The 27,835-nt window shown below is 40.2% G+C and overlaps 1 protein-coding gene across 9 annotated transcripts in view; it reads right to left on the bottom strand.

Annotated features, from left to right (window-relative positions):
• Positions 1 to 882: 882 nt before the first annotated feature.
• The window catches only part of ppargc1a (PPARG coactivator 1 alpha), a 322,470-nt gene continuing 295,517 nt past the window's right edge, over positions 883 to 27,835 (bottom strand). For 3 of the 9 annotated variants that reach the window (XM_023346202.1, XM_023346205.1, XM_023346203.1), the window contains exons 3-13: positions 24,929 to 25,123; positions 23,424 to 23,549; positions 20,066 to 21,392; positions 19,125 to 19,170; positions 18,850 to 18,923; positions 13,904 to 15,122; positions 10,402 to 10,494; positions 8,913 to 9,033; positions 6,556 to 6,677; positions 6,089 to 6,240; positions 883 to 2,581 (exon numbers count right to left, since the gene is read on the bottom strand). In XM_023346202.1, the coding sequence (XP_023201970.1) occupies positions 2,478 to 2,581; positions 6,089 to 6,240; positions 6,556 to 6,677; positions 8,913 to 9,033; positions 10,402 to 10,494; positions 13,904 to 15,122; positions 18,850 to 18,923; positions 19,125 to 19,170; positions 20,066 to 21,392; positions 23,424 to 23,549; positions 24,929 to 25,123 (3,579 nt within the window). In that variant the 3' untranslated portion in view covers positions 883 to 2,477. The remainder of the gene's footprint in view (positions 2,582 to 6,088; positions 6,241 to 6,555; positions 6,678 to 8,912; positions 9,034 to 10,401; positions 10,495 to 13,903; positions 15,123 to 18,849; positions 18,924 to 19,124; positions 19,171 to 20,065; positions 21,393 to 23,423; positions 23,550 to 24,928; positions 25,124 to 27,835) is intronic. The other 6 variants (XM_023346209.1, XM_023346211.1, XM_023346208.1 and 3 more) reach the window with 4 other exon arrangements.

Raw genomic sequence — 27,835 nt, forward strand, 5'->3', positions numbered from 1 at the left:
ACTCTAAGCAATTTACAAAGCATTTTTTACTTTTTTTTATTACAATGATTAAAGCCACATCTATGAAATGGGACACGACACCATTACCCAAACGCTATACAATCAGCAAAAAATAAAAAAAAGTTAAACATTATCATAAAAAAGGTAAAGGGCTGTATATATATATATATATATATATATATATATATATATATATATATATATATATATATATATATATATATATATATACTTCAACCAATCTTGGACTACTTGCATAAAGAAAATAGCCATTTCTTGTCTCTGCAGTCAGACTCCATAGCCTGTGATCAGCTAAGCTTTTATAGTTGGTTCTCTCATTACTTGGCTTGCGCTAAAAACAGGATATTAATTGAACCAGAAACCGCAAGGTTACCTTTCATGTCACGTTGACGGTGCTGTGATATCAGGACTTGGGGAGGGGAGGGCTGAGTTAATGGCGTAGCAGCATGTTAAAGAGTTTCTTTTGGCTTTTAGAACGACATATAAAAAAAAAAAAATCTGCCAGTTCAGACAGCTGACAGGAACGTATTTAAAGACTGTTAGGCTTTAAACCAGCCGCTGTCCTGAAATAGCCATGCAACACACAACAATCAGCTTCGACTGGGCACATTTTTACACACACAGGGTAGAGTTAGAGTCGGTCACGTTTGCACAGCTGTCACAAGGTAATGCGTGTGTCACAATCACAGAGACTGAGCTACATCTTGAATAGGAGGGGGGTGGGTTGGGGTTAGTGGAAGAGTCCTAACTACACCAGCGACTGGGTAATGGGTCATAGTCCTTAAAATCGCACAACATCAGGAGCTAAAATACAACTCTGAAAAATAATTTATTGCTTTTTTATATATGTTTTTTCTTTCATTTTTTATCATAATCGCCACTATCGTTTATCATCTTTTTATTAGTGTGAATAATATCAGTGGTATATGTGGTTTACATCAAATACAAGATCTTTATAAAATCCAGGAAAAGAAAAATTGTAAACTTTTGTTTGGCATTCACATAATCAAGCATGAGCGGAGTGATGATGGCAATTTTTAAGTTTTCGCAACAAAATTCCTGCAAAATCATTTTATTGCTTCATGTTATCTATAACCTATTGAAAATAAGCAAACAAAAAAAAAAAAAATTTAAAATCTATGCTAGAGAAGAATGAGGGGCCTGACTGCCGGACTGATCAGCTTGATTGTTTCGGAAGGCATAGTAAGGTAATAGCATCCCCACCAAAGCGTTACGTATTGTACACCCTGTCCAGTGATTGCAAGTTAAATAACACAAATCAATAGACATGAGACATAAATAGGAAAAAAAAATTATTAATGAGGTACGCCATTGTAAAATGGAGTCCATAAATATACTTTGATTCAAATATTAAAATAAATACATAAATATATCTGTGCTGATTTATTGTTTTCTCTCCTATCGATGGTAATCACAGAGTCTTTAAAAACAGCAAAAAGCAAATAGATCACGTCCTGATGAGTGGTGATTAAAAATAGGGAACAATCATGAAAAAACACCTCAAAAATGCATTTTAAACTGGTTGTTTTAGGCAAAAACACTGATTGACAAACTTTATAAACACATAAAACTATACATGGTTCGCAGTTTTTTCCCCACTGAAACAAAAAAAATTTAAAAAAAGAACATTTCTTCACATGCTCTTACAAAATGAGCAATCGGACATGTCTAACTTTTTTCTGTATTTTCTTTTTTTACAATCATGTCATGTCTTCTAAACATCATGTAGGTGTACAATATGTTTTACAGTATTGTAATTACTACAGATCAACATTCTGAATTAAGAAATTTTCTCTTCTTTTTTAAAAAAGGCTGCGTTTTACAGTGCATAGCTGTAACAAATAAAGAACTCTGATATGTACATAAAATAAAAATAGTCCTTTTTTTATAGCATTTGTAAATACACGGCTACATTTCGCCTTTAAAATGTAGACAACAATGTTACCCTCTGAATTTTATCTTTCCAAGATTCACTTTCAACACGTTTCTGTTTTGTAATGTAACACCAGATCCAGAATACCAGATTTAAAAGAGTAAAAGGGAAAGAAAATCAACAGTAAAAGAAATCTGGATGTTTTTACTTCATTAGAAAAAAAGAATTGTGAGTATTGTAGTGCTCGGAGAAAAGGAAATCAAAAAGTTTTTTTTTTCCTTCTTTCAACTGATTTTACAGCTGTAGAGTGCATCCAACTGTGAGAGTTCACTGGTATTCCCAGGATGAAATGTTTCTTCCCAGCTCTTCAGCAGCTATGTTCATGTAAACTTTTATTTTTAATATATTCATTTATATTGATATAGGTCTATAGACTTATTCTCAGGTGCTCTTTGACAGAGCATAAAACTTCTGGTGGTTTCGTCGTCCAAGAAGCGAGAAACAACGTTGAGGTATAAGAAGTTCCTCTTTGTGACACAGACATCTGGCGCCACTGAGCTGGTTACCTTCTCAGGCTGCACTGGGCCTCTTTCAGCAAGCTATCAAAATCCATGGAGTCATACTTGCTCTTCGTGGAAGTCGGATCAAAGTCGTCCGAATGGGAGTCTGGAAAGGAGGCGGGGTGGGCAGAAAGGTTGTGGTTAATGTTAAGCAGAACAGCTAAACTTAGAAGTCACCTTTGGTTTTGTATCTTAATCTGATATTCTAACAGTGCTAAGCTAGCATCTTGTTTGTCCCCTGTCTTTGGTATTAAGCGAAATGCAACGGTGCAAAACTTCCACAAAATCATAAAGAGCAAGATAAAAGCCTTACTAATTTACAGGTTAATGGTCAACCTACTATATACTCTGTCTAGCCTAAAGGCTCAGACCAACTGCAGTAAAAGGGTAAAAAAAAAGTAGTCAATCAGTAACTCTTAGTTATAGTTTCAGTGATTGAAATCTGTTACCAATACCCTCTAAAGTTTGCTCAATCAGTATGAGTATGGATTTTTACCATTACAAAAAAATAATGCTATACACCTCACTAGAAATGACCTGCGGTTAAGTTTTAAGGCTTTACTTTGATATGCAGAAAGATTTCCTGAAGGGAGTTGGGGTTGAGTTAGTGTTAGGTTTAACCTAAGTAGCCCTTAAAACAAACATCTCTTAGCTGAAAAACCTGGCACAGAGTAGAAAAACTATCAACTTAAGGATGATAAATCCTTCTGGTTGTGCATCTGGTCTTCGGTGGATTTATATTTTACACAATACAGCTTTAGAAAACTGTTTATCTGCTGTAAGTCATTCCTTAACCTGGACCTTCATTTTTGTCCTACTTGTCCACTTTTCAAAATTTTTGAACATGCACAGCTCAGGTTTGACTACTACTTTTATTCCTTTCCTATTTCCATTTCATACCCACAAGGCTTTTACAGCCTTGTGGGTATGAAATGAAACCAAATACTTGGTTAAAGGGAAAAAAAACAAATATCTGTGATGTGGTTGGCTTTCTGTTTTGACATATTCTGAACAATTGTGATGAGAAATAATCATAAAAATGGTCTAATCTAATTGATATTAGACCATGTTTCCCCTGATTGTTGTTGTGATCCACATTTAAAGTAGACAACTTACAAAATGTGAAAGATTATGACTTCCCAAATGGTTAAAAAGATGCAATACTTCATAAAAACTTGAAAAAAGTACCAAGAAATTAAGAAAGGTCAGTTAAGAAAAGCTTAGGTAGCAAAATGCAAGCCTTTTTACCCACTCATACATATGTGGAATGATAGAACACATGTTGAATATCAAGTGCAAAGTCTGGAACTTTGGCAGAAGCGACAGTATTAAACTGCATCCCTCCCTCTGCTGGTCTTCTGTATGTCCTGTTTATCTTGATCGACCTGATAATATATAAAGAGTATCTTATCTGACCCAACAGACAGCTTCACAAATGAGGCCCCTACAGGGCCCAGCAGCACACTCGGCGAGCTTTGAGAAATGGGAACGACCGTGGCAGCTACGAGACGCCAGACTTGATCTAATGCATTGGCCGAGGGCTGATTCGTGTCTCACCACACACCTTGAGGGATGAAAAATACCCAAGTGCTCTACTAAAAACTAATGGACACTGTCGCAAAGACAAAAAAAAAAAAGACTTGGAAGAAGTTTGGATACATCAGTATTAGAAAATGGTCCTCTCAGTCTTTTTAACATGTGCTATCAATATGGACAGACGGAAATAGTCTGCTCTTGACAATAAGACAGTTGAATGAAGGGCTTTCCATTTCAGTAGACTGATTAGTCAATTTCAGCATAAAGCCTGTCCTCAAGGCTCTGGGATAAGCAGCCGTTTCTGTTTGTCATGTTCTCTTTAAAAAGGGTAATGGCTGGAAATGTTTGGGAATTGCAACATTTATTTAGAAAAACTCTTTCTCTTCAGTGACCCATTGACTCTCTTGAAGCAAGGTAATTTAGAATTCTGTCCTCTTGTGTTGCTGCTAAAATGTCAATACTTATCTTAGATTTCATCGCCAAATAGAAGACATGGGCTGTTATTGCTGTGCAAACACCTGAAATAGCAGGTCATGTTTCACATAAGATCTAAACCAGTTGTTTAGATACAGAAATTATTTCTATTTGCTAAATGCCAGAATAATGAAAGACAAAATTTGTTGTTACTTTCTTCAAAGTTAGAAGTTTACATATCCTATGTTGGGTTCAAGAAACCCAACAGTGTCAAATTCTACCATTCACTCAATTTTGATGCTATAAGCAGGATGGCAATGTGTCAGTCATCATACTGTTTAGGTAGGAGACAACCTCTACAACCAAAATCTCAAATAATCTTAAAGCTTCAGTCTAACCAGGCAGAGGCATTAAGCCTACTAGTCCATTTTATAATTTTAGAGGTATTATCAGGAAGGTCTAAACTCAGTCTCATAGAACGTTTGAAGGTAAACCTGAAAACGTGCAAGCTCAAAGCAGCCAAAGTTTAAGCCAAAAATCAGCGAACAAGTGGCAAAGATTAAAATATAATTCTGCGAAATATTCAGGAAATAAATAAAATTTCTGAATGGCAAAAAAGGTATAAAATGTCTTCCTATTATTTTATCATTTAGCAAACAGAAATAATTTTAATAATCCTAACTTAAACAGAAAGTTTCCTATGATTTATCGTGAGATCAAAGGCTACGGCTCCTTCTTTGCAGTGTATTTATATATCTGGCTTCAACAGTATCAATGGTTAGTCACTGCAGCATTATCGGAGGAGATAGAAGCAACTCAACTTTTTTCACGTGTCAAAAGTAGGGCAACATGCAAGAGGGGGGAAGCCTCGATTTCACTGATTGCTTGCATTATTTATCAAATACATCATCAAATGCATCAGTCAACCTTCTGCCATATCTATTCCAGCTAAATCTATGTTTGAATGTTTGTGTATGTTCACCCTGGGGAGTTGGATGAATAGTGCTATACTGCATTCTTCCATGAGTCCCACACAGCCTATAAAGGCGGTAGGGTGTGTGCGTAGGCAGACGTAGCTGGGGTGGTTGTGTAAAAGAACAGCCTCTACGTCTCGTATAGAGGCTCTTACCTCCAACGGTCGACAACAGATGGACTTGAAAACTGCTGAGACCTCCTCTCACCTCCCTCCTTCTTACCTCAGCTCTTTTCTACTCTTTCTTTAATACTTTCCACTTAATTTACTTCCTCGAAACTCCTAAAGGGATTCCTATGTTCGCGCGTCTATCAGTGCATGAAGCCGCTGATGCTTTTAGGTGCCGTCTTTAACCCACTAACGTAGAGAAAGCAGAAGCATGCATCCTGTGTCTGAGTGAGTGATGGAGTACGTCTCATTTTCCTTAAGATACAGCAGCTACAAGCTGGGAGGAAATGGAGCTCCACTCTCGACATGTTCCCAGGCTGACCTTTGCCCTCACTCTGCAATTTTCAGCGTTGAAAGCCTTATGGAGATGTTCAGAGCTGAACATGGAGGGGTATGCTTGCATCTGGAAACCTCAAGCAATTCTATTTACCCCTTACCCTCTTGTTATTTTACTGACAGCCTTCTAATTACACCGACATGCTGAATAGTTGTGCGGGGTAACCCCCAAAACGCAGCACTCACCCAAGTCTGTGTATCGTGATTTGCAGAGCTGCTTTTGTCCGTCAAAACACAACTCGAACTGAGGCTCGTTCGACCTGCGTAGGGTGTGTCCGTTCTCAAGGGCGGCAAAGGCGTCACAGGTGTAGCGGAACATGATGAAGCCGAAATTGTCCCTGGTCAAAAAATAGAGAAAGGCGACGTCATGTTGCCGTAGGTCAGTAATGACCCAGCAGAAGACCTTGTCTTAGATCATGATCGTGCTATTTATATGCAAAAGAGAATCAATAAAGGTGTTGTTTTGGTACAAAGATGAGTCAGGAGAAAGTTTGTTATCGCAAAGCTCTGTCTTTGTCCCAAGCAGTGAAGTTTAGCAATCCAACTGAGTGATTATGTTTTGTTGCAAAGTCTAAAATAAATGTCCCCCTACTGATGCCAGACTACTGCTAAGATGCAAACCGATGAGAAGGGGAAAAATCCTGGAGCCTTACCCATCGTCCCTCAGGTTCACTGCACATTCTTCAATTTCCCCAAAGACTTCAAAGCGGCGCTTCAGCTCTGATCGGCTGCAGTCGGACCTCAGTCGCCCCACGTACACCACCCGTCTCTCCTCCTGCTCGTTAAAACAGAAAGACAGAGCCGGCACGAAGAGATTAGAAGATGGTGGTGGTGCTGGAGGGAGGAGAACTGTTATTTTTTTTTTCCATTTCCCCTTTTTTTTCTTCACTAGGCTTAAATGAATTGGCCTTGATCACTCCTGTGGATACCGCCGCTGACTATGGCCCCCTGTTTTCGTTCCCCCTCTCCATCTGACTGTTTGCTTCCTTATCTGATGGGCGTAGCAGTTTGGAAGCGCCTTCAATCTACCTTGACACCGCAATTCCTCTTTTCTCTCCGCAACTCATCAACCTGAGGCAGAATGATTTTTATCAAATGATGCCGCGACTTAAGTTTTGGGCTTGGTTCCTCTTTTGGTTAGTCTAAAAATAAAGCCACAGGGTGACTGAGTCATACATCAGAAAAGGCAGCTTTAGTTGCAACACAAAGAAATGCTATTTTTCATACTGGAAGGCTTTTATTATTAAAAAAATATTTGCATCCAAATAACATTAAAAGTAGCAATTTGTGGGGCAAATTTCTTGGTTTTCTCTTTGAAATCTGACTGCCATTCTAAATAATTTGATGATTAAGGGTCAGAGTAAAATGGTAGCACACTTGCATAGCGCTTAACTAGTCCAGAGAACCACAAAGAAATTTTTTCACTCATTCACACACTCACCCAGTCAAGCTGCTACACGATAAGCAAAAAATTTGTTTGTCTTTGAGGATTAGAAAACTACGTAAAACATTTCTAAAAGGAAAATGTTACATCATAGCAGCGTTCACTGATTCTTAATTAAATAAAGTAGTCTCTTTATGAAATTATCAAAAATCATTTCATATTTTACCTAATTAATATTTATATTTTGGAATGTTAGTACCATTATGCCATTACATCAAAATGTTCAGAAACATATGCTTGAAATATGTCACCGTGTGTAATTGATATATGATAAAAACAATATATATTTTTAATTTAATTGCAGATCTAAATGCACTTCTAAAGGATATTCCGATGCATGAGATGTAACTGCTGACTGCATGAAAGGGAAGATTCAAGTTTTGAGGCATTTACTAAATAGAAAAAAACAATCTTGAGAAATTTAAGAACAAACTGTAACAGGCAGCAGTTAGTGCCTTTAATTAGTTTTAATTGCATCCTCTAATCATTTTTCTCCTGAGGCTATAGTCAGTTGTATTATTTATGTATTCATTCACTTGCCATTACTGAGGGGAGTCCAATGTGTCCAAAACAAATGTAAATCATTATATTAAACCCAAAGTTGACTTTTGTGTTGGTGGCTTTCGGCTGAGAAAGATAAAAATGAGCCACAGAGATTACTGTCCTTCTTTCTCCACTCTGTCTTATGCTTAGTTTCAAAATAAAAACGAGTATTTGCTGAATTAGGGGGTTTGATGCTGACAGCTGATAAATAGGTAGCCTTTTTGTGATGGCACCCTGAAAGCTGCTTGTGTTGTGTGTGTGCATATATAAGCAAAACAAGCGGGACAGACATTTGGAAAGTTTCTTTTTTTTTTCCTTGTGGCCTCCCAAAGTGTATTTGACAGCTTCAGCTCAACGGTTTTGTGAATGTTTGCATTTTGAACTCTGAAAAAAAAATAGAAAGAAACTCAGAGCACCCTAAGCACAAACTCGGGTTACTGTATCATTTTAATGTGTGTTTTATCAACGGGCGGTAGCTGTGTCAGCCTACTGGAAAGCTGAATAATTTCCCACTGAGACAAGGAGAGGGGGGTAGATAAGGGAAAAATGTGATGTTTACTGAATCGTGATGAATTGTGAAATAGATACAGAAAAAGCGAGAAAAACTTACGAAATCTGTGGACATTCTCTCTCTTTTTTTTTTTTTTTAATATCCCCTCCTTTTCTTACTGCTATTTTCACGTTGTACCCCGTGGTGTGATTAATAGGAGTCGACAGTGTTTCCAGACGGCAGAGATGTTAAAAATACGCAACCCGGAGATAAAGAGGAAGGGCCTGTCGCCTGAATCATTCAGAAACTCAGTTTGTATGTATTCTTTTCTGCAGAGAGATGCTCTGGCACATAGCACAGAGCTGGAGGCTGTCTCATCCTCAGTAATGTGTGTCTGTGGGAGGTTTCTATGGGCTGTGCCACAACACTGATTACATGTGCTCTTTTATCAATGTTGCAGGAAGATGAAGTCAAGTCAAGCTGAAAAAAAAAAAAAACAGGATATGTGACTTTAGATTTGTCAGTTGACTCACTATGGCTTTTTGCCTTTGCTTCTCCCTCTGCTCGGCCCTTTCAAACTCCCGCTTCTCATAATCCAGTCGGTACTCCTCCCTCTTAAGCCTCTCGTGCTGGTACTCCTCGTAGCTGTCGTACCTGTGCGGGAGAAAGAAGCGAGGTGTGACATCCGTCTCGGTCCTCCCGCTGTCCCCCTACGCGTAAACAGCGGCCTTCCTATCCACGCTTATGAGGAACAATTGCCAGTATCTGACAAGGACACATCTGCCGACGCTAGAGAAGTTTGTCGCAAAGTGAAGGAGATGGACGTATTATTAAGATGTCTTTTCACCATCGCTGAGAAGCCTAAGCCTCCACAGGATGGGCCCGCGGGAGCGCCAGGCGAGCGGCACAGTCGGGGACCCAGGCAGCTGCAGCTGTCAGCACAACTTCACATGTCATTACTTTCTGCTTAGTTAGGGCTTCATCAAGAGGGAAAGCACTGCTTTCTCCCAACCGCCCCAGACTAGTACAAGACGTGTCCACTAAGTTTTCCACTGATGAGTGGCTCTTGGACTTGTCGGGTGTCATTAGGGACGCGGATGCCAAATCGGTTCAGAGCGCTGAGATGGGGTCAGTCTTTGCCAGTAGTTCTCTGCATATGAAATCCTAACCTTCTGCAGCGCTTCTCTGAAATCTCCAAATGCACTTAGTCGAAGACGTGGCAGCAAAAAGCTGCGAGGGTCTTCTAATGAGTGTCGCATGCATGTGCACAAGTATGATTTGGAAATCTTAAGGCACAAGAACATTAGTATTCATTCCTCATGAGTCAATAGTTTGTAAAACAATCTTTTACTGCAGTTAGACCTTTGGGGCTTTTTCTCTGCCAGCTTTGCACTTCTTGGCACAAGAAGCCAGCTTTACACAAGCTTTTTGGACTTTACGCTTTCCCAAAAGCGTAAGGTCAATCAGATTGGACGGAGAAGAATCTGTGAACATAAATTTTCAAGTTTAACACAATTCCTAATCAGATACAGATCTGAACTTTGGCTGGACAATTATAACACCTAAATAACCATTTTATGGTCATTTTGGTTGTATATTTAAGGTCGTTGTCCTGCTGGAAGGTGAACCTTCCCTTGCAGAATCTAATGATTTTTCTTCCAGGATTGCTGTATATTTAGCTCCATGCTTTTTTAAAATCAACTTTGGTCAACTTTCTTCTCCCTAATGAAGGGAGAATGAAGTTCTCCCTTCCTAACATGACATCTTGTTATGTTTTATAACATGATGCTATAAAACATCACCATGTTTTATAGCACAGATTGTGTTGTGCGTGCATTTAAAGTGAACAGAAGAGATAGATGTCACTGGCTGAATTTTGTCCATAATGTCACAAATCCTAGGAATTTTCTCTGGAAATTTGCACGCATTAAACATTTTTCTTTACCTGAATCACACAACTAAGCTTAAGTTAACAAAGCATATTAAACAAGAGGACTGAATAATTCATACTGAAAGAATTACCTTGGCCTGTGGCTGAGCGGAGACCGGGACTGAGGGTGAGGGCTCTTATGGAGTCTGGAGCGGACAGCGTTCAGATCTGAGCTATGATGAGACCTGAAGGTAAAGCCAGAGGAAAGCGGTAAGGATGACATTTCTTTCCACTAAAACACATTACTTTCAAATAAAATAAAGCTGCTCACTACTTTAAAGCTTTGACACCTGGGTTGATTTAATCATGCCAAACTCTTACATTTGCGTTCAACTCCTTTTAAACACCACCTAGTCTTCATGTAACTCAATAAATGTTCATCATTTATTGCCGATTTCTTTTTTTTTTTTCCACAGCTGAGCTGGCTTAGATGTGTGCCTGTATCTATGTTGTATGAAGATGTGGTCAATAGTTTAGACCCTGGTGGCCTGACTGTGGAGCTTGTAAGCCTTTCTCTCCTTGAGCTCCTGGTGCTCAATTATTGAAGTGTTCCTGAAGGAGGAACACGTAAATAATAGAAAGGGAGACGTTTGGGAAGCAAAGGTGTGCTTCTTCAGACTGAAGGTATGTTAAAACAAGCTACAGCACCCAATTCTTTTGCCGGCTCTCCTGTTTTCAAGGAGCTTTCAGATAAATCCTCATCCTTTATTGCAGTAGGTTTATCTTATTTCATCTTTAATTTGAGTACTTTCATTTAGTGGGCGGGGTGGGAGGATAAACATATTACGAAATGGCACAACTAGTGGCACCATTTCTATTTACAATCAAACAATATAAAAGAAGCATTTAAATTTTTTTATTAAAGTCAAAATCAAAAGTTCATTAAATAATTAAAAGTTATTTAATGCTTTACCAAAGCTTGTAAAACCTTACTAAATCCATTTTTTTGTTTTAATATTTTTATATAATTTATTACCCCAAATTGTTTTGTCCGTTCAGATTTTTTTGAATTCCAAGTTCTGTAATTAGACCAAACATCTTTCATATTCCTAAATATTTTTAAAATATTCCTATAATCATGTGCTTAATTAATACATTTTCAATAGTTTAACAGAAAAATAACCTGGATGCATTGGGATTCATTTTAAAAACATTGCTACATATTTCATCCATAATAGAATGCTGCATTGTTAACAATATTAAGGACAGATTTTGTTTTGTGGCCGTTTTTGGCGATATTTTGCTCCTTCCAGGGGTTTGAGGACAGTCTTCTCTGCTCCAACACCAGGTCAACTGAGAAAGTGAGCATCTTACTATTTTAAACCTTCATTGTTTTCTGCATTACATCAGGTGTTAGGTGCAAGGTTACACAGCAGAACGAACACATGGCATTCGAGTAGGATGTGTATTGATCTTTTAAGGTCAGTAAGTTGCATCAAGAAAATAAGCTACCCATATAAAATTGCCCATATTTACAATAAGAAGAATAATAATTAAAAGACTTAAAGTAACGGGAGCTGAGACAGACAAGCTGTGTGCTGACTGGATCTCACTGTTGTAAGAACTGCACCAAAAAAAAGATTATCATGGCTTTGTAGCTTGGATTGTTAATAAATCTAGAGGGCAAGGTATAACAATGAACACTAATCCAAGAGCACTGTTTTCCTGCTGTCAAATGACTTTTTTTTTCTCAACTCCAACCCTGTCTGTGTCAGATTTTGATCGGATGCCTCGAGGCTATTACAGTATAATTTACAAGCAAGTTGGTGTAGGATGAAGAGCAAGGGTCTGAACAAGATAAAGTGATTCTATTGGCTCTGCGGAGTAAACTGACCTTTCAGTAATCATGCAAACAAAGTGAGTCACTGCAGCAGAGTCCACCACTGTGAGTCACTCAATGAAGCACTGCTGACAAACTCAATTTATTCATATTATTCTCAGTTGCAAGTTTCTGCCTCTGTTTGCTACCAAAAAAAAAGAAAACCCTCCCTCGGCACTGATCAAAGAGAAACATGGGTAACGTAGTTCTCACAGAGGGATATGATGATGGGGATCTCTTTTGAGAGAGGGTGTTGAGACCATATTCTCACAGACTGGATTTGGCTTTTATCTCCGGGGATGTAAAAGAGGAAGGTTTTTGCCACGCAATAAAAACAACAGCTGCCTCTTAAAACAATAGACCTGGCATCAGATGGAAAGAAAAAAAATATATATAAATAAATAAATTCATGAAAAATAGGAGCAGGGGGAGATAGTGTGTAAAGAGGGAGTGTACGAGAGAGAATAAAAAAAAACACCCCGCATAAAGATGAAAACTCATTCTCTTGATAAGTCCAGAGCACCTTTCATGTTCTCATTTCATTCATTTTTGTTCATTTGTGACTCTGTTTAGTGAGATTTTTTTAACTGATATTTTAAAATCAGATCCAAGAAGAGCCTACTAGTTAGTTGGTTTTTTAGTAGCTTTCTCAACAACACCGAGGTGCTATGTCATGAAAGTAAATCACAAGCTGATGGTAAAATCTCAGTTTTCTATCTTGGCTGAGGAGCTGAAGAATTTGTTAAAAAACAAATAGCTTAAGCCAACACAAAGCTTGCGTCATCAGTAGCCTCACACCAGAAAATGCCCCCAGACAAGAGTAAGAGACTTTACAGTGAAATTATGACCAATCTGATCCGATATTGATATTAGAATTGAATGGGATGTTATTTTTTATTAGCCTCAAGTCACAGAACCGCACTCCATGGTACTTTGTTGGAGCATGTTATATTGTAATTAATTTTACTCTGCAATATGAATGAGCCAGACACTCACCACTATAACAGTGTGAATGGGTGAATGACTGACCATAGTGTAAAGTGATTTGGAGTCCTTTGGACTACAAAAAGCACAACACCACTACAGTCCATTTATACGGAAATGAAAAACAAAAACTGAATCTACTTAAGTCTCTACAAAACAAAAAAGCCAGTGTTACAAGAAGACTTTCTGTGACCAGTCCTGCCTTGAAGTCCATCAGACAGAGCTCTTTACAACCCTGGATGAAGGGCTTTATTGTTTTGCCAAAGCATAGTATTAAGGAGTAACATAACAGAAATAATTACGCCTCTGCCAGAACTCAAAACCACGGGGAAAAAGAAACAAATTTATAAGTGCTCAAATTTAAGACTTACATGAAAATAATTTTTAAAAAGTTTGGAAATATGGGTGTATTCAAGGCTTTTTAAAATTTGTATTAAAAATTTTAAGACAATGTGACACCTTTGGTTTGCTTAAATATGCCACACCATTACCAAAAACAATTTACCAGTAAAATCATTTTGCATTGAACAATGTCAGAATCAATAAATATTTAAATTCAGATATCAGATTAACAATCAAAATATCTTGGATGTTGGCAATTATGCTTTGTACATTTGAATTTTTACTCCAACCCAGTTGGTTGACCTGCGGAGCTATTCGATGGTCAGAATCCTGGATGCAGACAATGTTTAAAATGACTACTTTTCCTTCAACAAGGAATGAAGAAAAGTGGTTGAGTGATTTTCAAATATTTCTACTTTTAAGAAGATGGAAACTGAAAAACAACTTACCAAGAGGAGGGACGTCTGTCTGGTGAGCTGGACAGAGAGCGCCTGCGGTATCGTGATGAGGAGCTGCGGGAGCCAGAGTGGGACCGTGAACGGGAACGGGACCCGCTGCTGGTCCAGCAGAACGGTCGACTAGGTGACAGGAGAAGGGAGGACGGTGGAGAGATGGAGCCTCGTGAAGGGGAGCAAGTGGATGGTGGGGAACAGGAGGGAGAATGGGGAGAGCAGTCAAAGAGTAGGTCCAGAGGGGTGCCCTCCCATGGAAAGATGAAGCGACTCTCACGGCCATCATCCAGCTCCAGCTCATTATGAAAGGACAGAAACCCTGGGTGCAGGTAGCTGGATCCAGACAGTCTCTGGGAGTAAAAGTGTATCTCTCCCCCCTCAGGGGACAGGGGTGTTGTAGGCTTGTTTGGTTTACTGCTATCGTCTCTCTCCTGCTCACCCTGAGTATAAAGGGCTTGCAGGGGAGGGCCAAAGTGCTTGTTGAGTTCTGCTCTGATTTCCTGGTCGCACAGGGGCTTCCGGCTGGTGGCAGAAAGTTGCAGTTGGTCCCTAACAGCAGTGCCCCCCTGTGTGGGTATCTGAGTGGTTTGTGGAAGGGTACGCTCCCCTAAGCCCCTGACACGGCAAGCATCTCCATCCACGGGGACACATTTCTGCTCTTTAGTCAAATGACTAAGAGAGGATGATGATGTAGAACAAGAAGATGATAGAAACGATGTTGACATGACTAAGTCCATACATTCGACATGCCTGTTCTCCACCTTGCCAGTGGAGGTGGCACCTGGGGTGAATGTCATTTCCAAAGATGTAGCCATGGAAACAGCGGATATGCCCCCATCCATCTTACAAGCAGCCAGTGCCTGGCAATAGTCATGGTCGCTGTGGCCATCCTGCCCAGTGGCCCGCTTGTTGTTGCCAGTGCTGCAGTGCCCCTCAAGGCCGCCCCCCAGTGCACGTCGAGCGATGGCGTAAGGGAGGGCGGTGGATGCTTTGCTTAGCTGCGCATAGAGCTCAGTCTGTTCGGGACCCTTCCTGGCAGGGCCCCTGGCTGAGGCACCTGGGGCCGGGGCCAAAGCGCCGGCGCCCAACTCACTCAGCCTGGCTCTTTTGCACGTCAAGGCAGAGGAGCAACATGAGGACAACTTGGTTTTCAGAGATGCTTTGAAAGGATTCTCTTGACTGGCTTTGTGTGGGGGCGTGGTAGGTGGTGTCAGACCTGAGAGGGCAAGGAAGACAGACAGAGTGGTTGGGTGGGTGTAATGAAATGCAAATCATATTGTAATCCTCACCAGGCACCACTCCCTCCCTTCATGTCTCACTCATCTATAAAATCCCAGGTCAGTTTATAGACAGTGGACACAGATACATGTCTGATTAAAATATTCACTTTCACTTGGTCTAATCCTATTTTATTGCAATCTTGACAGATTAATGTAATGCTCTGTGTAACTTAATATGGATGTCTTGCCATTCTCCTTGTCTCCGACCTTGAAAAGATCCATTTTCATGTAAAAAACAATCTTGCCCACAAGAAATTTAATGCATCTAATGGAAAATATAAAAAAAACCCATACAAGAAGTCACTGAAGTCAAAAAGACCCCTCACTAAAATGATGTTACACATGTTTTGAGTTTACCCTTCAGTACAGTTTGGAGGACAATGAACGTCTCTTTCTTTTATGCACATTTTGGCATTCTTCGAGATGTCCAAATGGCAAGATGCTACGTCATTGAGGCAATAGAGGACGTGATGGTTGGGTTGACATTCTTTTCTACTGCTCGTACCCAACATTCCCCCACCGCTCCCCTTTTCCTCCTACAGATTTACAACCAGACAGATGGCAGTTATATGAGAAGTCCTGAGATGAGCCCACTTTATAGCTTTGTTACTGCGCTCGCACAAACAGACACTGCCATTACTTTCGTTCCCCTCATTCCCGCCTCTTTTTTCAGTCTCCTTCTTTCTCTAGTTCAGTCTTTTCCGTCTTCCTTGTGTCTGCCATCTTCCGCTAGATCAATCTCCATTTCCCTCCCTTCTCTGTCATTCTTCATCTTCCCCTGTTTCTGTCTCACACAGAACAAATGTGCCCACACACACAGGCGCACTTGTCACTAACAGTCTGACTGGAGTCAAACTAAGGCACTTTGAAACACCTACACTCTTTCCACCCCTCCTTGTTTGCCATTGCTATAGAGCACACCATTCTTCCCCTACCAGTGGATTCCTATCAAATGACAGCTATTAGTATCAAATCCAGTGTTAGAATATGCACCAGTCAGATGTCTTGTTGAAGAGAAGGTAGGAGCTGGAGACAAAAATGAGAGTGTTTTTAAAGTAGCATGCTGTGTTTGGGAGCTAGACAACTACCAACGTCCTAAATGTCTATATATGATTTCGGACTGAAAGCACCCATGCTCTCCACAGGCCCTTTTCCCATCCATTTTTCCTATGGTGATTTCATCATGCATGAAATCACCATCTTTCACTGCAAAAAAGCTCAAACTCAGTCAGATTGGAATGACAGCATCTATAAAGAAAGGATTCAAACTAATACTCTCTAGAAAACCATTGAGCTCTTTACAGAACGGTTGTTTTTAAAGTCACTTCTGTCACTTAAAATTCCAATAAATGCAGTAAAGTTTGTGATTGTAACGCCACAAACTATGAAGCAATTTTTTGTGATTCTAAATACCTTTGGAAGTACAGGGAGAACAGAGAGTAGGTGTTAGAGAATGACTGAAAAACTTCTGCTTCACCAATGAAGCACCATCTGTCCAAACGAATTTCTGCATGGGATCATAAACTAGGAGCCATTAGCAATAGGGTGCCAGAAATAAATCAAAGTTACACAAATTTGTGCCTCTCAGTCAAACCTGCTAATGATGGATGATCTGTGGGACACAAACACCAATCATGCAGAGAGTGGTGAAAGAATTATGAAATAAGTGAGCGAGACTGGCAAGAAAGCCGTAAATCGCAAGGAGACCACAAAGCCGACATCAACTCCAGGCTTAAAGAGTTGATCCTGAAGTAAACTAAACAAATAGCGACACAGATAACAGCTAAATGTCTTGTGCTACAGTAAATAAAGACATCACAGCAGTACAAAGTACAACTTTTAGTTGGATGAGGTTAGACTTGAAAAGTAGGACTCTAGTGGATCTTCAATGCCTTTTTCTGGTCTACAGAGTAGCTCTCCGAGAAGGGTCAAACAACCATGCTGACTGTAAATGTTTTTATTTGATTTCAAATGTGAAAATAACAATTTTATTCTTTACAACAGCAATGTCAACTTTTTTAGTAGTTCTCCGAATATTGCATCAGTGGCTGGTTGTTTTGCTGTGAAAGTGGAAGCATGTACCCATCTAAACTCCATCTGATTATCTGTAACACCACCATTATCTCTATTGTGGTGGAATGCTACTCTAAATCTGCAAGGCACATGTAGGAGCTTACACTCGTGCTTCACTGGGATCTACATCCATCTGTCTCATATACCAGCTAATCTCTAACTACAAAATGGGCCTCAGTAACCCTGAGCTCTCCGGACTAATGACTTTTCCTGCTAATATTCAATCTCAAAATTTGCACGGGACTTAAAAAGAGAGTCAGGTGAAGGGCTTTATTTTAATAACGGCTGTAAAAAATGGATGTGTGGAACGCAATGACCGTACATATTTGGCTGCGGGTCAACAAATTTGCCCACGTGCAATAAAATGAGAGGAAATATTAACTGAGCTTGATTGCTGCCAGAGCTTAAGGACTCCTGCCCTTATGCTCCCTCTAGGTCTCCATGGAAATCACATTTGACCCTGAGAGCTTATCTACACAAAGGGTTAAACAACACTTGAAACCAGAGCCAGAAAAACACACCTCTCGGGGGGGTGGAGAGGTTAAATTACTGTCCCCTGCAAGTAGAAGGTCCAATGGACACACATGAGGCTAATACAAGGATCACTTTCTCTGCTTGTAAATGAATATCTAAGGAGACCAGTGTTAGAGGCTAAATGGCAATCCTTTTTTATTTTCACTGACCTTAGATAATTAATCTCAAATAATTGTGTGATTGTTACTAAAACAATTCTAATAACCTGATAAAGAAACGGATGACTCCCAGTTTGGCAGCATTACTTTGATTTTATTGCAACTGAACGATGCCAAACAACGCTTCCGGCAATGAGACACAAGTGTCCCCAAAAATATAACAGAACCAAAGACTTTATAAATGACTCCCAAAGAGTTTGCTTGTTGAAAAAGACTGTGATTATGCTGCTTAATACATGCATTTCAATTGCCTGATTTATAGTGTTAAGGCAAAAGTATTTACACCCCATAAACTTTTTAATGTGTTATGTTCCAGCAATACACCTCAGTGTATTTACTGGGATTTAATGTAACAGAATAACATGTCATGTTGAGGGGAAAGGACATCAATAACTATTTTTAAATAATCAAAGCTTAAACGTTGGCCTGCTAGTGCAAAAAAGGACTCCACATTTAACAAACATTTCAAAACAATGCCTCATTTTCTTTCCATTCCACAATAATGCACTACTTGGCATTAGATATCCACATTGAATCATTAAAATTATTAAAATATGCTGAAGTTTATGGACATCATTTCCCATCGTGAAAACTTAATATTGTTCAAGATGATATTAGAATCAGATAATGAAAAAGCTTATAACATCTTCAGATAAAAAGAGAGTTAGGGAAGTTTTTGCTAATAAATCGTGCAGAGATTTGAAAGACAATCAATACTTGTGCCTATATAAAGACTTTCTTTGTCTTTCACCTTGAACTTTAATCTGAGCTATGAAGGACAACAAGAAAAGCTACTATTAACCCCTCCCTATCCACAAGACGCTTGGAAAGAATTAGTACTATTGGTGGTTTATCTAATAGTCAAATATATTTTAGGTAAGCAGAAAAACATGCTCACCTGGGGTTCCAGCAATCTCCACACTTAATGTGCGTTCAATGGTTTTGTTCTCAAAGGGTGATCCTTTGTGGTCACTGAAAGACAAAACAAATCCAATAATTTAAAGCCACAGATGAAAGACTGAAGTTTTCTGTGATCTAAAAAAATGGAAATGAGTCACAAAAAATGCCTCAGCTCGAATTCTAATTTATATAATTTCTTCTGGCTTCGTCTTTGTGTTCTAATTTGTTGCTGCTCTTTAGCCTAGAATAATTGGAAAAACTTCACACACTTACTTTGGAGACTCTGGGGTCAAAGGAAGTGGCAAGGTGGTTGGTTTGGCTGCAGAACACAAAGGAGCATGGGTAATTATTGATCTAGGTATGACAATCACGGCAGAAGAGACAAGGTCCATATTCTGCAACATTTAATCTCAAATTGGTGCAACAAATACAATTATTACTACAAAAAACACCCATTTCTGCTTCAATTGATGTTATGCTTTTTAAATTGACCCCATTTTAACAATTTACTCTCTCTGAATGTATATCTATATATATACTGTATATATATATGTATGTGCTATTTAATCTGTGAGGCAGGATGGAGTGATGGCGTCTACACACAAACAGACTGCGTTTGACAACAAACAGATCATAATGGAGTAAAAAACATACAGAGACAATGCTACAAACAAAACACGTGACAGTGGGTGAGCCCCTCCCTGGACAAGAAAAATAAAGTCATGATTGCATGCACCAACAGCAGAGGAGGGGGAAAAAAGAAAGAAAGAAAGGAGAGTCAAGGAAGCTTGTGCAGTTGCCCGAGGCTTTGGCCGACTTGTGCTCCAGCTAAGAGAATGTGGCTTTGGTGGCACGATGCTAAACAGCAGCGTCTGGATAATTGAGTCTAAATGTACATATTCATCACTCTCAGCTCAATCAGCCAAAGGTAGTTCAAGAACTGACTTATTAAAAACAGGATGTACAGCAGCAAGACAAGGCTCACCCCTTCTCCCATTTTTTTCTCACTAAGATGCCTCTGGGACTAGCAAAAGCATTGGAGAGCAGGCTGTTTCACTGTCATTGGTGTGTGTGTCCTCTGTTAGATTTAAATTAGACTACAGGTTAGTTATGAAATCAAACTCGGAAGTGGTTAGAGCAGCAGAAGGAGAAGAAAGAGCAGGAGATCATAAGGCCAGAGGTAGGGGAGGGAGGGGGGATGCAGTCATGATTACCTAACAACAGGTGGCCCTGGTCATCGGGGTGCTCGCTGAGTGCCTGCCTGTGTGGGGGCCCTTGCCCTTGTATGATGCAGGGAGGGGAGGGCTCTGCAATGCTAGTATCTGGGAGGAGAGGGCTTGGTGGGCCCTGTGAGAGCACCACGGCAGGGCTGCCTATGACATGGTTATCATCATCATCAACAACAACACCATCACCATCATCATCATGGTCAACATCCTCCCCAAAGCCTCTCTGATCTGGCCACCCCAGCTCTTGTCCAAAGCCCAAATCTAGATCTGGATTTGGCTGATTAACCCAGCTCTGTAGGTCTAAGGTAATAGGTAATAATGGGGGTCCGGAATTAGTTTCCTCAGCCTGGTTTATATAAGCAGAGATATCTTTATCCTCCTTCTCTTGTGCTTTGAACAAAGTCTTTGCTGGGCTCTTAGATCTCTTACTTGCCGATTTGCTTCTAGCACTCCCTGAAGGAGTAATTGAGAGTTGGTGTAGTTGAGCCAGAAATTGAGTGGGCCTCTGTTTGGAGGTGAGTAGCTGGCTAAGTAAAGGGTGTCCCGGCTTAGCATCTCTTTTCTTAATCTTTACCGTGATGTGCCTTTGCGGCGCACTGCTGGCACCGCCGCTGCTGCTACGGCCTTGTCTGCCAAAGCCTTGCCTAGCCTGAGTGGCGCCTGCAGCCTCTCGGCAATGCTCACAGCTGTGACTCACCTCTCGGGGAGGGAGGGAATAAGAATGCATATACCTAATGAACCTAGCGGCGGCCAGGCGGCCAACATCGCCTGGCGGCCTTCCTTCTTCATTGGGCGGCCCGTGCTCCTGTTTGGGGCGAGCATGGCCACAGGTGTAGGTTCTGCGACCAACAGGAACAGAGGCACCCTCCGAATCCTCAACCCCGTCATCGTGAGAGCAACGCTGCCACTTCCCAGCCCCATGACCAGCCACAATACACTCGCCTGCAGCCCGGCTCTCACCTCGCTGGTGATGCTGCTGCGGCGACTGCTGCTGCTGTTGTTGTGATGACACAGCCGACTTCTTCTTGGAGGTGGTGGACGAAGAGGAGGAAGAAGTGGAAGACAGGGAGGAGAACGAAGAGGTGGATGACGAGGATGGCGATGAGGACGAGGATGAGGCACTGAGACCCAGGCTACTCTTGTCCCTGCTACTGGGACCCCCCCAGGCGCTCTTGGCATCGCTGGCTTTGGTGTGTAGCAGGATGTCATCAGTGGCTGTTAGGTATTTGAGCAGCTCAGTGCAAGGTCGCCTCACCGGGCGGTTCTGTTGGCCGGAGCCCCCTCTTGCTTTGCCGCTCCAGGGGTTCTCCGTCTGAGCAAAACAGGAAAAAAGTAATACAGTCACTAAGTTTGCCTATCTTTGTTACAGACTGCTGACCCACATTTTATAATACCTTGTGAATGAATTTAAATTTAACTTTTCCCATTTTATCATGTCACAAACACAAACTGCAATGTATTTTTACTGCGATAATGACAGACCAGCACAAAAAGGCTCATAATTGTGAAATGGAAGGGACCTGCCATGCATTTGCAGTTATACCCCGGAGTAAATGCTTTCTAGAACCAACTTCTCCTGCGATAACAAATACAGTCTTGCTGGACAGATCATTCTGTCACATTTGTTATTGCAAAACAGCTCAAGCTCAGTTTACAGATGGAAAGCATCTGTACAGCATCCCTGTTCAATTCTTGCCACATATCCTGAACTGGACGTAGATCTCGATATATGAATATGCTTTGATCTAAACAAGAGGCACTCAAGTGCAGTCATCGAGAGGTACTGTCCTGTCTCTTTTAGATGTCTCCCTTCATGAACACACCTTAATCAGATGAATGGCTTATTACTAGGCCTTCGCAGAGCTGATTGGCATGGTGATGAGGGATTTAAGCCATTTGTTTCAGGTGTGATGGAGCAGGGAGAGTTGAAGGATGATAGTGCTCAAGGACTGAACTTAGGCACCGTGATCTATATCACTGCATTGTGGTTCTGGATGTATGTTTGGGGTTGCTGTCCTAACCTCTAAGTGGTTCTCTCTGATTTCCTCTATTTTGCCTCATCCATTTTTCTATCAGCTCTGACCAGCCAGCTCTACCTGAATAAAGAAAAACATGTCCACAGCGCAATGCTGCTACTGCTATGGTGTGTTAAGGGTGATGCTACATGTTTGTTTTACATCACTGCTGGTATTTTACAAATAAGTTCAGTTTTTCAGTTTGCTGTGTCCCCTACACAGGTTGTGGAAACCTGCAAATGGGTCTCCTTATAAGTTTCTTTAAAAGGGGCTTTCTTCTTAGTTTGTATATGTCCTCCACATAAAATCCCAGTAAAAAAAACAAAGAAAAACTTTAAGTCCAAGGGTGTGAAATGTCAAAATGTAAAAAGTTCAAGCTGTGCAACTATATCTCTAAGGTACGGTATATTTAGCTAGTTAGTTATTTGGCAAAAGTATAAGAGCAAAAGAAGAGATGGGCAAGACAGTAAGACTGACAAGTGAGTAACAACCACAGTGCAGCATTGGTCCAGAAGTCTCAAAGGTGATGGTGGGAGGGCTTTCTGCCCATCATCCTAATTGGTAGGCCCCCCTAAGCATCACCACGCCACTCTGTACGCACACCATGTCCTCTGGGAGTCCTCTATCTGTTCCAGAAAGAGATGACTCAAAGGCAAGGTATGAAAATAGACTCAAATAAAGAAGATTGACTCACTCGACATGGAAATATTGTCCACAGATCACACACTAATCAGTCTGCTATTTATCTACCACACTATGATCTGATGCACATATTTGTTTTACTAGTTTGGACATTTTAGACATTGAAAATTTTAATTTTAAACATGAAGCACAGTGAGAGTTGTTTTCTCCTCATCCACAGCCGTATAATGATTCGGGTAACTGTTATAACCAAATTATCGTGGGCAAAAACAAAAAGTTTTAGGATCAAATAAAGAGTTAGATTTTTTTTTATCCTGTCATCTGAAGACATCAAGCTCACAAGAGTGCCAGTTTTTCTTTTTTCTTTCCTTTTTTTTTTAGCAGGCACTATACCAAGACATGTAAGTGTTGGAGCTAATGAGTCAACAGTGCTGATGCCTCACATGGAAAGCCCAACAGCAATCAGCCTGTTTTCATTACGAGCCCGGCCTCCTGGGATAGTAGGCTCCTAAACCAGTAGCCTAACATCTTCTAAAGCGGCCACCGAAACAGAAAATATGTGAAAGGGACAGACAGGGACCAGAATCAGAAAAAAATATGTTGTGCACAAGTCTGAAAGAGAAAAACAGCAGAAAGCCAATATGTGGATTTTATGTTTGCGTGTGTGTGTCTGTGTGTGTCCCCACCTTGACGACGGCAGGTGGTGGTCTGATCCGGTGGTTGCTGCTGGCTGCATGGTTCTGTGCCTTGCCACCTGTGTATTGATTATAGCTGAGCTGGGAGTTTGCGGGCGCCAGAAGGAGCTTCTTCAGCTGCAAATGGACCCAAACAGAACCAGAAGGGAGGGAGAAGAAGGAGAAAGAGAGAGACACAGGCAGACATAGCGGGTTATGCAAACGACCATTTTCCTTTCAATTACACAGCCTGGGTCCAGTAAATGTGCAATCAGTGGATTGATGTTACATTGAACAAATAAAAAGATAATGTTTATGACACATTTAAAAGCCCAGATAGTTGTAAGGAGTTTATAGTATGTGACATAACAACAACAGAGTACTTTTCCTTTCTCAGGTGTTTTGGTGTCCGCATAACCAGGCTGTTCTAATGTGGTTGAATAAACACACCCAGGCATTTACCTAAAGGTCATTTGGAAGGGGACCAGCATGGAATAAAATTAACCATAAACACAAAATAACATAACATTTTCGGTCAAAAGCATAAAAAGCCGGTCATGAGTGCAAATTACAGGCCAGATAGATATTCTTTATGTGCAAAAGTTTGGATTATTTTTCTCCAATAGATGCATGTTTGAGGATCAGCTAGAAAAATACGATGTGGGATTGATTTCTGCTTTCACTTATTTCCAATATTTAACCACTCCACTTATAGTCCTTTAGCTGTGTGTCAGTCACAGCAGTTCCGTGTCATAGGGCTCACACATTGAACAGCGACAACAATAGCATTAGTATGTAATTTGCACTAAGCAGGTAACATTCTTACCCATTTTTTTTCTCCTCACTGAACACATGAACATTTAACAAAGTGTATCTTTAACACTGATTCCAGCAGACAAATGACCACTTTTGGATTTCAGACTTGTTAAAAGGTCCTACCTGGTATCTGCGGTGTACTGGCAAAATGTAAATAATCTCTATTACTTGGTTTCTATGTATTTTCCAAGTTAGTAGACCACACTTTTCTGGACTAATGCTTTAAATATTTACATTTTGATTCATAAGGTATTTGTTCATGGATAAATATAAAGGTGATTGTGAACTCTTGCTACACAGTGGAACCTGCAGGCTGCGAGGAAGGATGGGTGAATGGACGGAAGTCAAAAAACCATGACCAATGGATGGATGGACTGATCGGTGGACAGATGCAAAGATATAGGAATTGATAGGTGAACAAAAAAGGGATGAATGAATGGATACAACAAACGTGACATCTGTGTGGATGGATGGATGGACGATGAGATGTATGGGATCAGTGGAAGAAGAAATAAAGTCTAGAACTACAACCAGTTGTTTTTACTCTATTCCAACATATAGCTTGACATGGAAACCTATTTTTTAAAATCTCAAACATTACAAGGCTATTTCAAGACTACGTAAGAACCCTGGTACTCAAAATTAATATAACTGAAAAAAAACTGCACTTCAGAATGAAGACAAGTTCAAGATTGTTTTACCAAAGAAGGCTCCTCGGGCTCTGGGGTGTGAGGTGAGGCGTCTGGGGAGGAGGGACAGCTCCGGTCACTGGCATTGGTCACGTCCCCATCTGCCAGGGCCTCAAACGAAGGCAATCCGTCCTCATCCACCGGGATGCTGTCCAGGGTCTCTGTAAGCACTGCCAGTAAGTTGGCCTCATTTTCTTCATCTATCTTCTTAGAAAGGGGGAAAAGGAAGAAGGCAGGGACAAAACACAGAAAGACAAGAAATATAGGGCATGTTAGTCAAGAGAAGTTGCATCTATTTTTTTTTTTCTTTAGAGTGGGGTAAGGGCATCGGTTGCACGCACTTAGGCTTTCACTGTTAATATCTTTTGCAACAGCTGTTTTATTCTGGCAGGATTCAGAGCAACAAAATCTCCCTGCGTGCATCTGATTCAAGTGTGTCCTCATATTTTAAGCAAGCAGCTTACTGCACCGAAATAATATGTCCAAGAGAGAAACCTTTACTGGGGCTGACAGGAAGAAGATAGGGTTTTGGTTCTGGTCTAGAGAGCTTTAGTTCTGCAAAGGAACAAATAAGCAGAAGTGGTCCCCACTCTTTCTAGAAAATACAGAATTGGATTACAACAAAGTTGCAAGCGACCTTCTAATGCTAAGCAAACAGCGTTAAGCTTAAACTGCTCTGACAGTAGAATACTCAAGGAATTACCATTAATGTTTCTCAAAAAATAAAGCTTTTTTTTTTCCACTCTGATCTGCTTTGACCAAGGGCGTATACAGAATGACTTTAAAAGGTGTGGCCAGGTGGGGAACACTGATAAGCTTCGAAACTGAAAGCCAATAAAATTTAAAGGTTTTTATATTACCATAATGAATGTTAGAGTGGGCAATTATTCTTGATACATACAGTACTGTGCTATATAGAATGAAACAAATGACAAACACGAGTAAGTAACTTAAATTGAATTCATTTTTTGTATATAATGCTAATTCACAATATGTTATCTTAAAGAAGTACAAGAGTCACTTCAATCTAATCACTATTACATTCCTACTTGTTCTAGTAATCAAACATTGATTTAAGTTCAGTTCATTATTCAAATTAAGATATAATTGGAATAATTCAAAGGAAATCTATCTAAGGAATCCAGCAGATTACATGGAGTCATTAACCTGCAGCCCTTGTAAGTCAAAAGAGTAAATAAGTAAACAACTAATTCAGTGAATAAATAAATAAATGTTGACAGTAGAGATACATAGAAAACATGTCAGGTAACAGTTAGAAAACTTAGAAATCCAGTCTATTCCTGATCAGTGAACACACCATAACAAAGTGCCACTAGATCCTGCGACCCACAAGGAAGTTGGTCATTTTCAGAGTCAAAAGTTTAAAAATAAAGTGAAAAGAAGCACAAAAGCTGTAAGAAACTATTAAGAATGTAGGTTATTGATTCTGGCTGTTAGAACACAAAGCAAGACTTTGTTGACTGTTGGTTGTTTCGTTTCTTTGACATTTTTTGTAGCGCTTTGGTATATGAAAAGGAGCCTGCATTAGGCTATTCAGTTAAATTGACCCCACGCTGACTTACGCATAACTGTCAACCTCCATCTGTCATGAAACACAATGCATTTGGACAAGCTGGATGCTTTTTTAAAATCTCCAGCCATAGTTTTTAGCACATCTTTGTTTACATCAAACAGAAAATACTCAAAGGAGAAATTCAGTAGATAATATTTCAGTAATCCCAGAGTAGTATTTACTGATCTAGTCCTTGTTATAAAAGGTCTTAAAACCACTGGAAAACACAAAGGCTGATATTTGCAATAAGTTTTGCTCATCCAGGCCAACTTCAAATCTTTTAAACCAGTCTGTTTTAAAGCAGTTAAAGCAGTTCCAACACACTCATGTTGGAAAACTGCCTGTGGTCCTACTATAAACAATAATTTCTATAATGACTATAAATAAATAAATAAATAGAGACCTTAAAGATAAATTGGAATCAGCTAAAACCAATATTGACATATTATACTGATGCCTAGCCAGCAGTGGACCACTGCGATGGGGTCTCTACTGGCTTCCTACCTAATACTCACCCTCTCTGGTTCAACAAACATATAACATCAATGTCATCATTACAACATGATTATTAGTTAACAGCTTAAATTGTGATGAATGTGAAACTAACTCTTATCAAGTGGATGCAGAATAAGAAATATAAGACAGAACGTGCAAAATATGCAGATTCCTATCAACAGTGACAGGAGTGGAGCTTGTAGGGAGTGTGTGTTTGCGTGTGTGTGCATTGCCCTGTCCTGTTTACAACCAGTGCAAGTTCCAGGGCCACAAAAACCCAGGGGCTGGGGGTGGGGGAAGACTTCAAGAGAATGGAAAGATAAACAGTATTTTTGCCCTGGGACGTTCTGTTGTCAGCTGTATGGGAACAAATCCCTTTATGCAGGATTATCGTCACTCGTGACGACTTGTGGCCATCGCTACACCACAGGGAAAGGTGGGGCAGCAGGTTCCCAGACGCAAAATGAGAATCTTACAAAGCAGCACTAAGGCAATGTTACTAATCAGAAAGCAGGCTAAATTATACTCTCTGTGTTACTTAACATTGTTATTCAAAAGCTCATTGAGCAAATCTTTTCCTAACAACGTAAACAGTCAGTTATTATTAAAAAATGATAGAGAGGACATATTTCACAGAGATAACATGGCGTACTGGGGCCATGCTGCATTGGCAAGCTAATGCCTTGCAGGAAATTGCTCTGTATGAGGTGGCATGCTGTTTAATTACTTGCAAGAAGCTTTAAAATTCACTGTGCTGGAACACAGTGCTACCGAATCCCTCACCGTTTCTTCTGATCCCCAAATCATTACCTGAGCACTAAGCGAGCCGGTATTACCTGCTGATAAGGCCC

The sequence above is a fragment of the Xiphophorus maculatus genome, chromosome 14 (genome assembly GCF_002775205.1).
Source record: "Xiphophorus maculatus strain JP 163 A chromosome 14, X_maculatus-5.0-male, whole genome shotgun sequence".
Lineage (NCBI taxonomy): Eukaryota > Metazoa > Chordata > Actinopteri > Cyprinodontiformes > Poeciliidae > Xiphophorus > Xiphophorus maculatus.